Genomic DNA, 11,914 nt, shown 5'->3' on the forward strand with positions numbered 1-11,914 from the left:
GGAATTAGGGGGGAGTGTAATTGTGAGTGATTACAGTGGGATGGATGGTGAAAAGAGGGCAAGGCCTTCTGTAGAGATCATATCAGTGTAATGAGATGCAAATGAGATACCCTGATTTGTAACACTAATTTGCATCATACATGTAGCCACCATTCGAAGCACAATTAAAAGCTAAAATGCATGTTTTTAATTTTTAAAATTTGACAAATTAAACAGTTTGACCAACTATGAAAGACTCCTGTGTTGTTGTTTTTCCAGGAGTTTGTGTGGGATGCATCCCATTACCTGGTGCGTCAGGTGTTCAATGCCTTAAAGGAGATGTTTACAGGGACCAGAGAGATACAGGTGAGCTCATCACACGTACATTACAACATATGCAAATGATAAAATGATCTTATCCAACAAATTATCATCAATCTGTGGTGGCACTTGATTAGAAATATTGTTAAACACATTATTTGGGGAGATATAATGACTTTTTTTTTCCCCAGGGAGTACCGGTGTCCTTTGTTTTCTTTATACTCGGCACTCTGTATGTTCTTTAAAGTTTTGGAGATGAGCACACTATTGCTATTCTGGATAGTAATATTGTATTCTCAATAAATATGCAAGTTTCACTAGAACACATCCACACATGCAGTAAAAACAGCAAAAAAATACAAGTATTCATTAAAAACTGCAGCTAAAATAAAAGTATTCAAGCTTTTTCTCTGTGTTTATAACGAAGATACCATTTATTATGGTAACGTTTTATTTTAGATGAGTTTCTTTAAAATGTTTCACAAGAAAAGTCTATTATTTGATACTATCAAAGAAAACAAAAGAGAATATGCCTATAATTATTGTGTAACCTCTATATTTTTTGTTTTATTTTTTATTTTTTCAGTGTACAGTAGGTTAATTAACAAGCTACAGGCATATATTTCAGCATATGTGACTAATAATTAATCAGTATTTGCTTTGACATACAGACTTTTAAAGAAATTTCTGTGCTTCATATTCAACTAAACACAACTCATTATAGTCTTGCAAAGATAAATCTGGAAAAGTTTTAGTCGGCACTAAATTACGTTGTTTTTAAATGAGGTTTGTTTGTTGCTAGGACATTACAAACCTCTAAAGCATGCTCTGCCTACTGATCTACTGCTGCAGATAGGCTCTTATTTGAATTTTATTAATGGCGTGTTTACTTTACTGTTACCCTGTCAATTGCACCTATTCATCACATAGATTCCAGTAATAGATTTAGGACGTGCACCTGGTAGGGGATTGTATATTATCTCTAGAGGCAGAGAGGAGTCTGCCGAACCATTATTACCACCAACCACTGTTTTTGTGTGCGTGTCCTGTGGGAAACACGCAGGGATAGCCCAGTCTGAGATGATAAATACCCTTCCTAACATACCTTGGTGCCGATGTGATGCTATTGCCAGCGTGAGTGCGTAAGTGTGTGTATCCCCCGCTGCTTTTATAGGTCACATCCACTTGCATTTCACAGGGAAGAGCTGAAGTATGAGGGGAAAGAGAGGCAGCTGATCAATCCTTGACGCTGTTATCCCTGACCTTGCCTACATTCTCTGTACATTTCCCATTTATCCTGTCAACACTGCTGATCATTAACTTCAAATTGTGCTCTCACTGTTTGTTCATTGTCTGTGCCCACCTCTGTCTGTATGTGTGCCAGTCAGTCAATTTTTCAAGATGTTTTTCTTGTTAATCTCTGACGTCGGTTTCTTTGCTTTTGCGGTTTCCTTATTTTGTGCTTTGATTGTAGGATGCGAGGTGATGTTTAATGGACCAGCTTCTGGTCAGGTTGCTAACTCCAGTTGCTAGGACATATTTATCTTTCCTACAGCTCACTGAGTGTGCATTTGTATGTGTGACAAAACCCTTATGGGACATCAATAGGGCTTCCATTTTTGGAGGCAGACTATTCCAGACACATATGCAAACAGTGCTGTCGGATATTCCAGACTAAGCGACACTTCACTGTTCAGCAACAAGCCTCCAACCGTTGTTAGTAGGTCCTTAAAGTAGAGCAGCAGAAGTAGAATGAGCAGTAAGTGCATAAATCTTTTGTTGATGCTCTAGTCTAGGCAATGAAGTCTCTATTTTTTTCCCTGCATCGTAGTGTTTTTTTACGGTTTAATTTTGTGAATGCGATAACTTGAGAACAAGGCTCCATTGGATTTTGGGATTGATACCACAGGTGTGCCTACTTGGAGGCTCAGAGATAGCATTGGTGTCTTAGCCCTGTCTAGCCGAACCTGAAATCTCCATCAACCTCATTTAACCTGATTTAAATTTAGTTGCACTCTTGTCAGTAACATGCTCTAAACATACAAGCATGTCACACACGCATTCTTGACTAATATTAAATATTTCTGTCACTGTGTCCCTTCATGTTACCTCTGATTGAATCCATTTGTTACAGGACTGGCTGACTGAGAGCGCCAGGCTCATCTCTAAGTCGGGTCACACTGTGCAATGGGTGACACCCCTGGGATTACCCATCATTCAACCGTACCACCGCACACGCAACCAAGTGGTAAGTCTTAAGACAAACGTGGAAGCTCTTTAACCTCCTCTCTGTCTCTCACCAATCTATTGCAGTTTTAACATGATATCTGTTGCTTAAGTAGTAACATTAGTGGCAGTTTTCTTTGTGTCTGACAATACCTGTTATCTCCGTTGGCCTTGTATGTTAATCTGTTTCTTACTTGATGACTGTGTATCGCTTCTCTTCGTGGTCATTCCGACAGCTGAGCCAATTACATGCCAGTCTTCATTTCACTATGTTTTGAGAAATTCACCACCTGACGTTTATGCTGTTTTCTCGTATCTTGGCTTGTTTGTCTTACTTCTCTTTATCTCTGCTTTCGCCTGGTTTCTCCACACATCTACAATTGGCCTTTACATAGCACATACTTTACACAACTTTTGACACGAGTTGGAGAACAAAGTGTTAACTGTTCTCTGACATACCAAGCATTTATTGAAACCTTCTGTCCTATTTTGTTTGTCACATTTAAGTTTTGATCCATCATTGTATTTTTGCTCTGACTAATATTTCATTGATGTATAAAGGTCTTTAGGTTAGTTGGACTTTATGGAATTTCAAATGAACCTGGTTTGTCATTGGCTTAACACATGAGCTGAATAAGCATTTACACCTATTTATAGTAAGTACCCTGTACTAAAGGTACCCTGGCTTTTAACCGGTTTTGAACAACCTGGATTTTGTTAGCACTTGTTTTGTTTGTTTGTTTGTTTGTTTAGAGAAGCAGGCCATCATAATGCTGCTGATAGAATATTGTAATTGTTGTGAGCGGACAAACTTTAATGGAGCTCCCCAGAATCACTATGGAGATCCTGGCGGTATCATATACAGAGAACATACCTGTGGCTTTTATATGATCAACAACACTCACATATGTGGTGTACTTATAGGTGTTGTGCTGTTGATTATATAAAAACCGCTGTGACCTCTAACATTCCTGTTTATGAATCAAGTGAAAGGTAGAGACAGACATGTAGTGTGTGCCAAGTACAATCAGAGAGCTAGCCGTGGGCTTGCCCAGCATGCAGCCTGCTCTTTTAGTATGACATCAAGCATAAGGTTAGCTTAGAAAGGGAGTGACACCTCATGAGCAGGTGCAAGAGAGCGAGGGTGACAGATGGTTTAGTCCCCTGAGGGTGCATCTCTTTCTCTCTGTTGGTGTAGTAGGACACGTTCCCCTGATTTGATCTGCTTCTTTTAGTGTCCAACAGGGACAATGGAAATGATTAGCTGTGCTTCTTTTCAAGGCCTAAATGAATGAAAAGATAACTTCATGGCTGATTGAGGTCTTAGCTTATGTTTCACAGATAGCTTTCTCCACCCCCTACAATAACTCACTAATCCAGTTGCATCACTGAGCAACAAAAATGAAACTAACTTGCAGAAAGGTCACCTTTTCTCTGCATAGCTGGATTAAATTCAATCTCCCAGTCTCCTCTCTGCCTCTTAAATCCAAGGCCACTGTGTTTTTGAGGGTCATTAGTAATTAGACTCTAGATAGAGTGGAAAGATGAAGTATAATGCACAATGAGAAAACCAATAACTGGGGAGACAGTAGCTACAGTGGCATAACATCAGTAGAGTGCGTGTGTGTGTGTGTGCACGCATGCATGTGTGTACATTGCTTCATTTCTGTTGGTTTTCCCTGTGCATACGGAGTTGGGATACAAATGCTGACCTTTGTAATCAAGGATTTTCCATGGCTGATGGAAGGTGAGGAAATTGGAGTAGGATAGAGTAGCTGAATGAAGCATGAACATACATCAGGGAGGCAGCCTAACAGGATTGGGAGATACTAATCGGATCATAGGTCACTCTGGCTTAGATACCCTGTTTATTTTTATTCCCTCTCCCCAACACAGCTACAGTGAAATCTCACTCGCTGCGGATGGTGACACAAGGGAATCATCAGCTGGATTGGCTGGATTTGACTGGATTTTGAGTTCATAGGGTGACTAAAAGCTTGTGATCTAATGTCCTCTATGCGGAAAGAATCAGTTACTTTGGTTTTTGGTGGTGAATGCTGATGGGCACTGTGCATAAATTCTTTTTTTGCACAGTACTAAAGAGTAAAGTACAGTGGTGGTGGCCTATAGCAATACAGAAATAGTGCAGTGCTAATAAATAACTAAATGTAATGGGTCACAAACCCTCGGAGCTAATCCCTTTGAATAAAAGTTTTAGCAAATCGGTCATGGATGGATTATGAGACAGTGGGCCCCGAGCACAGAGATGTAAAAGATTCCCTGCTCCCTGATATGAGAGTGAGATACATGCACATTGGTGGTCATTTTTTATGGCTTTCTGTTTGTTTGGTTGGTTGTTTGCAAGCCTTTGCCATCTTTTGGCTCGCCTTAAGTTTTTTTTTTTTCCTGATTTACTCGCCAGATTTCTATGAGCTTGGTATGTGTTCTCACTTCTACCTCTCTGTTCTCACTTGTCTAGTAATGAAAAGATGGTAGGCTGTGTCTGTGAAGCTTGTTTTTCTTTTGGATATAAGCACGTTTTCTCAAAAGTTGAAAAACACGTGGTCTGCACAGAATAAGTTGGCTTTTCATTCAGATTCTGGTGAACTATCTCTAAATGTCGATGTGATGCCCTCCATACCTCCTCATGCTTTGGAACAGAAGAAATGCTGTTCCCAGGAGAAGCATGATGTTTCATTGAATGTGCAGAATCTTGTGGCATTTTGGGGTGAAATCATAAATGCAGTTTGAGTATCAAAGACACCCCCCAGAGGTAGGCAGAAAAAAAAAGTTTGTAAGAAAGAAGATTTGGAAAAGGTCAGTGAAAGTGTTGCTTAGGGGGGCGGTGTGAGATTGTGAGTCTCCAGCTGTTTTCATCGGTCTTCTGGAGGAGAAGGGAGAGGCCCAGAGGATACACAACAGCAGAGAAAGGTGGTGTGTTTAAAAATAAGGTGTGTATTATAAACCATCATGTGATGAATAGGAATACCCCTCTTGGCTTTTATGTAGTTACTGATGGCTTTTGTATCCATGACCATCTGCACCACAACCCTGACGTGATTTAGACTACAGGACCTTATTCCCCACAGACACACAGCAGGACTGGCCGAGATCTCATTAATCACATCCAGGGTTTCAGTCGGATCCTGTACACAAATCACACACGTATACATTAAAATGAAGGTTATGGCTTTTGGTAGTGACCTCATTAACAGCGTGGCAGTCCATTGCTCACATCGATGGTAACCTCCATTTCTTTCTCTCTCGCCACATCCATGTCAGTTTCTCCTTTCCTTTCCTTAAACATGTTCCCTCACAAGTCCCCCTAAAGTGATGATTGATGATGTGGCAACCATTGCAGAAAGTAAAGGGATGCAGTGCACATCTGTTCCACAAGCCTTCATTCATAATCGTTTGATTCTGTCATTCATTACTCAGCATCCTTAAATGCAGTAGAGCCACTAACTGAAACATATAAACCACGTCACCTTTCCACCAGACCCTAGAGAGCTTACCATATGACATGTTTGCTTTGCAGGAGGTAATTATAGACTCATGGAAAAAACAAACAAACAGCTGAATTGGGAATAGTTAAAAGAGAGATGTGCACCCCTGTGAGTCCTCAGTGCTCATTGAGAAGAGAAGCAAGCTGCATCAGATAATGGAGTTGTCCATTAACACTTGACTTGCGGTTATTTAAGTCTCCTAGGGGTGTCATAATGGCAGTGGTCATGCTGTGGTTCTTTTAGAAGTCATTTGTGCAAGCTTGGGATGCTGTGCGGTTGTGATTCAACCTTGTGCGTTAACTAGAAGTTAACTAGTAGTTCAATCCCGAGTTCCTTTGGGGCGTCAAAGTTCCAAATGCATCCATCAGAGATGGGTGTGATATTTAGTCTTTGAAGGCTTAAAATAAGCAGATGTGTATGAATGTGGCTTGGTAGAAAAGGACTTGTTGTGTCTCACATCCTTTAAAAACATCTGAGGAGACCAGTTGTAGTTTTTGAAAGTAAAATGTTCCCCCATTTTTCAGCTGCGTAACAGTTTAGGGCTTTCTTGTTATTAGCACACTATGGGTCAGATTTACTAAGGTTCTGTTCCAGTAAGAAACCCACTTTTGCCTATGAAAAGCTTCTGTCAGGATTTACTTTGCAGTATCAATTTTTCAACAAGCATTTTTGTGGCTGGTTATTTACAGCACACAATTTACTGCAAGTTGGGGAAAAATATTTGAAAGATGAACAAGTGCATCCTGGATGTAAGCCCTGTGCCTATTCACCATCATCCTCACATATACTTGGCCCTCAGTATTACTGTTTTTTGGTTAACCGAAGGAGAACTTATATGAATTGAACTAAACTTAACATAGCATGAAAGGGAATGAGGACGAGTATCCCAAAACAAAACACCTACAAGGATGTGTGTTGTTTCACAGACAGCCAGGTTACTTTTTACCACGAGGAGAGATCTGTACACACACAGACATAGAAAGTCTTTTCTCAGCAGTGTGCACACACACAGCAACTTTTCATGTTTCTTTTTTCTGTAATTTATCTATTGAAGCCATTATGTACTATAGTGAAATGCCACTTTTAATGAGTGAATGAAAATAGGGGCGATCTGTGCATTTATGCATGCAGCATGGTAACAGTATCTTCATTAACACACCAAGGGCTCAGGATCTGACTATCAATAATGTTTTGTGCTCTTCTACATATTGTCCAGGTCAGCTGTTACAAACAGCTTTCAGGTTTATATGATGGAAAAGTTTGTAATAATGTATCTATCCTTTAGATAAACACCACACTCAGCCCCCAGCAATTTCCAACACAAGAGTTTGTCCGTAAAAGCTTATTGATTGTCCTTCAGCTGCTTCTCATTCATCTGAGTTTTCAGAGAGAAATACATGTAGAATACCTACACTTACTCTGTATTATTTTAATTATTAGGCTATTCTTTACCTAATCAGGTCTGCTTATTTTTGGCTCACTAATTTGTAATGCTCTTGATGGAATTCTGGTGGTTGTTGAAATTAACTGATCGTGTCCTTGTTTATAAATTAGCATATTGTTAGTAGATGAGCCACAGAACTTTCCGCTTTTTTGCAATTGCAGCATCATGCTAATTTTTCATATTACAGTGTTCAATGTTTCAATGTGCAGGTACTCCAGTTTTTGTATCTGAACCCTTACTTCATGCCACGGTGTTGTGGTAAGTGTAGAATCTGGTTTAGTGTAGTGTTGGTGACAAAAGGCCTTGCCTGAAAAAGACACACAGATCATAGCGTTTATGCTAAAGGAACTCTATATATTAGTATTATTATTATATAAAACTCGTGTCTTGAAATGCTATTTTTACACCCAGTTTATACTAGCCTGATGCCAGTTAACGTAATTAGTTGTAACTGATGTGCAGATCACTGGAGTCACATTTTACACAGTGTGTTTCCACCACTTTGAAAAAGTTATCTTATAAAGAGTAAAACGGATGAAACGATTGACCCAATCCAGAAACAAATTTTGACAAAACAGATTTTACAGTGAGTCAAAAACAGCCGGTGACTGATAGAAGCATCCATCTAATGGACACCTAAGCCACCCAAACTGAAAGGCTCATCACTCAGCCATCATGCTGCTCAACATGGATTTGATGATTATTATTTGCCTGTTTGTGTTGCAGTCCACGTGTTGACCTAAAAAGCAAGGAAATGGATGCAAATTTGTTTTAGTGAGAGCTCATTAATTATTGGGAACAAACAAACAAACTCAAACACATTTTCCATTCAATCATAATGCTGTGAGTTCAACTTGTTCTGAACAGTGAAAATGATATGCAATGACATTAAAAGCACTTGGACTACTCTTAGTACAGATAAATGTGTTTCACTCTGAAGGTAATAAATGGCATCAACCAGCATCAACGCTCCATTCCAACAGTGAAAAGAATAAAATGTGTTTGTGCAGCATAACAGACATAAATACACTTTAACATTAGTTTAGGCTCAGTGCAAGGCAAGCACATTCATCAGTGTGGTTGTCTGTTCCTAGAAGTATCTCTTTCTTGATAGTACCCTTCATTCCCACCCAGGCATGGTTCTAAGGGTCAAGGAAAGACTGACCTGATATACATGTTTGGCACAGCTAAATGGATGGACTCCAATCTTACAGGGACCAAGTCCTCTCTATTAGCAATAACTATGAGTAAAAGCCTGAGTAATGCTGCATTTCATTTATCCTTCCTTTTAATTTGGTTTGCTAGTTATTTATTAGGGTTAAGTGGATAATAGCCCTATGGAAGCCACTTCTTGGTGGCTCATACATGAGTATTGGACTCATGATGGATATCTAAGGAGTCAAAGCCTATATTACCCACAGTGCACAGTTCAATTTAATTACATTTTTTCTACTATGGCTCTCTTTTCAATCTCTTATACAAATGCAACTTCTAGATGTTCCCCCCCCCTGTCCCTGTGTGTGTGTGTGTGTGTGTGTGTGTGTGTGTGTGTGTGTGTGTGTGTGTGTGTGTGTGTGTAAGTGAATGCTGGATTCACTGGAATCGATCCCTGTTTTGTTTTGTTTTTGTTGTTGTTTTTTTAAAAATCAATCTTATTGTGGGGTTGGACCACTAAAATCCTAACTGTAGACAAAAACCACAGATATTTTATTTAATTCTTCTTGGTGGAGTATCTGTACCTCCCGACTCCATTGATCTAAATAAGCAGTTAATGTCTGAAACTATTCTATGTGTTATTAAACCCTTTGGTGGCGAATAATGACATTTTCAGCCTATAATCAGGTCAGGGTGTTGGGCGTCTACTAGGGATGGGCGATAATACCGGTATAATGTTGGGCAACGATAAGAAAATGAAATGTCGCGATAGAATATGGGTAAAACGCGCATGCGCAGTGCCTTTGTTTTCATACGCACATGGCGGAAAAAGCATGGCGGAGAATGAGAAGGGCGAAAGCGGATCGTTGAATGAAACAGATGAACCAGAACTGGTTTGTAAAAATGCTGCAACTTCAGTGGTGCGGAACTGGTTTAGCTTTCGTCCATCAAAGCACTATTTTTGGTAGCGCATGCTAGCGGGCCGTCGTTATTACCGTGTTTTTTGGGAAATACAACACACTTAAAATCAATCCTTTGATTTTTCTGAAAGTCGACAGTGCCCCTTATAATCCAATGGGCCTTATGTATGAATTCTGGTTGTGTTTACTGACCTCAAAATGATTTCATGTACACGGCGCTCGAAAATCTGTCAAATGCTTTAGTAGGACTTTGCTAAGCTACGAACCCGCACCGCTTGATGGATTGTCGGAGAATTATGGCTATCGTAGGGAGGAGCCTCGCGGAGTGATACGTACTGTGCTTCAACATAATATTACTGTATTTTGTGTGTATAACCTCTTTTTAAGTTTTGTGGATATTATGCATGGTTATGCTGAGGATATGTCGGCCAGTTTCCACTGGAAATGCTTTTTGGTTAAACTGTCAGCAAGGAATTTGCATTTGCACTGAATTTTTATATAACTTTAATGCACATAAAAACAGCTGCTTGTTTAAGTGAAAATACATTGATGGTTTGTTTTTTTGCACTAATAAAGTTGTGGAGTTGTAAAGTATTTTGTCTAGTGTCAATTATATCGTTATCGCAAATTTTCAAATTTATATCGTGATAAATATTTTTGGTCATATTGCCCTGCTCTAGCCTCTACTATAAACAATTTTAGTTCAGAGAGGGATGATCATTAGCCCTTTACCTTGTTTTGTTTATTTTTTTTCTCAGTTTTTGAAATGTCCATTAAACAACTAGATTTTAATGAGAGCCTGACCAATACAGGATGAACATCTTGTGCAGAATTGCAGTATCATTTAAGAGTTTGACTCTTTTTTCCTTTTGTCTCTCCAGCTGAAGAGTACCATGCAGCACATAAACCTCAAGATAAGCCACGACACCAAAGAGTAAGTTCTCCTGTTTCTGTCAGTTTCTCCTCTTGCGTTGTTAACCCTGACCCACAGCATATGTAAACTGACCCCATTGATGTCTTCAGCTGAATGGTCCATTATTGACCTAGAACAAGAACACAATGCGGGTAATTACTTCAGGCTCTTTGTTTCTTTCTTTCTTTCTTTTGGTTGCCTTTGACTTTTGTAGTCACAAATTTTAGAAATGTACCTTCAGACTACTCGACAAATCTCTTGTTAGCTTATAGAGGTGAAGAAATGTGGAAATTAGAGCTCCCTTGGGGCCGTTAGCTTGCACTTCGAGGCACTTCAGCCACACTGTCTCCTGTAGCTGTTTTCACTAATTGCATACTCAGACTTTGAAATATCTTCGCATTTGTCATAAAGTAGAAAATGGCATCAGAGGTTTTTAGGAACCTCTTTGAAAGCATAGTTTGAAAGCACACTGTCTGTTTCAATTATAAGTGGAACTGAGATCGAAATGAGTTGAAAAATAAGTTCAGGCCACTTTCCACAAAGCCTCATTTATAGATCTAGTAATGAAAGTCAAATAACTGGCTCAATACCTTATTAACTTGAAGAAGATGGGATTATGCAATAAGAAGAGGCTGCACAGGCTACAAAATCTGTCAGTCAAGATAAGAAAGCATTAACATGTGAGAAATGGTGAAATATATTCCACTTATTTTTCTATAATAAGAGGCACTTTTTACAGTAGTGTGCAAAGGTTCTTAACCACACCTAATTTCTTTATATTATTCTAAGAAAATGGGAAGCGGGTACAGCAATTGTTTGAAATATGTTCAGACATACATGGAAATCCAGTATATAAGGAAAAAACAGAGTTTGCACAATTCGAAAATCAATATTTGGTATTAGCACCTTTATTCTCCAGCACAGCTTGAACTCCCTTAGGTAAGCATGTGTTTTCTTCTTAAAGCTATGCTTTTACTACATTGGCAGTGTGTATATGATAGTTACCCTGCTGAAAAATCAAATGTTGCCAATCAGAAGCTTTCCAGATGGTATCGTGTGGTGGATCAGTAAATCATAATTACGTCAGATTTGACAACAACCCCAACACAATTGGCTGTAAAGCTCCAAAACACAACAAGACCTGCATAGTGTTTTACTCAATGTTGCACCTCTCCCATGCTCTCCTTTGTAAATATTAATAATGATTTGAACAAAAAAAATAACATTTTAATTCATAACTCCATAAGATCTGTAGTGGTCAGTCTGACTTTACAATGAATAAAATATTCCTCTGAAAATGGTCAGGCAGCCGATACCCAAAGAAAGCCTAGAGAAGTTTTGCTCGATACCACTACAGGGAGTGCAGAATTATTAGGCAAATGAGTATTTTGTCCACATCATCCTCTTCATGCATGTTGTCTTACTCCAAGCTGTATAGGCTCGAAAGCCT

The 11,914-nt window shown here is 39.1% G+C and overlaps 1 protein-coding gene across 3 annotated transcripts in view; it reads left to right on the forward strand.

Moving 5' to 3' along the window:
• Positions 1-11,914, forward strand: part of polrmt (polymerase (RNA) mitochondrial (DNA directed)) — a 71,088-nt gene that overhangs the window by 27,396 nt on the left and 31,778 nt on the right. For all 3 annotated transcript variants that reach the window (XR_006054301.1, XM_005920736.2, XM_005920737.3), the window contains 3 exons: positions 259-345; positions 2,435-2,548; positions 10,433-10,485. Coding sequence is in view for 2 of the 3 variants with exons in the window: in XM_005920736.2 (XP_005920798.1) it covers positions 259-345; positions 2,435-2,548; positions 10,433-10,485 (254 nt within the window). In the remaining variant the exon portion in view is untranslated. The remainder of the gene's footprint in view (positions 1-258; positions 346-2,434; positions 2,549-10,432; positions 10,486-11,914) is intronic.

This window comes from Haplochromis burtoni, unplaced genomic scaffold (assembly GCF_018398535.1).
Source record: "Haplochromis burtoni strain Fernald_Lab_line unplaced genomic scaffold, NCSU_Asbu1 Contig_42, whole genome shotgun sequence".
NCBI lineage: Eukaryota > Metazoa > Chordata > Actinopteri > Cichliformes > Cichlidae > Haplochromis > Haplochromis burtoni.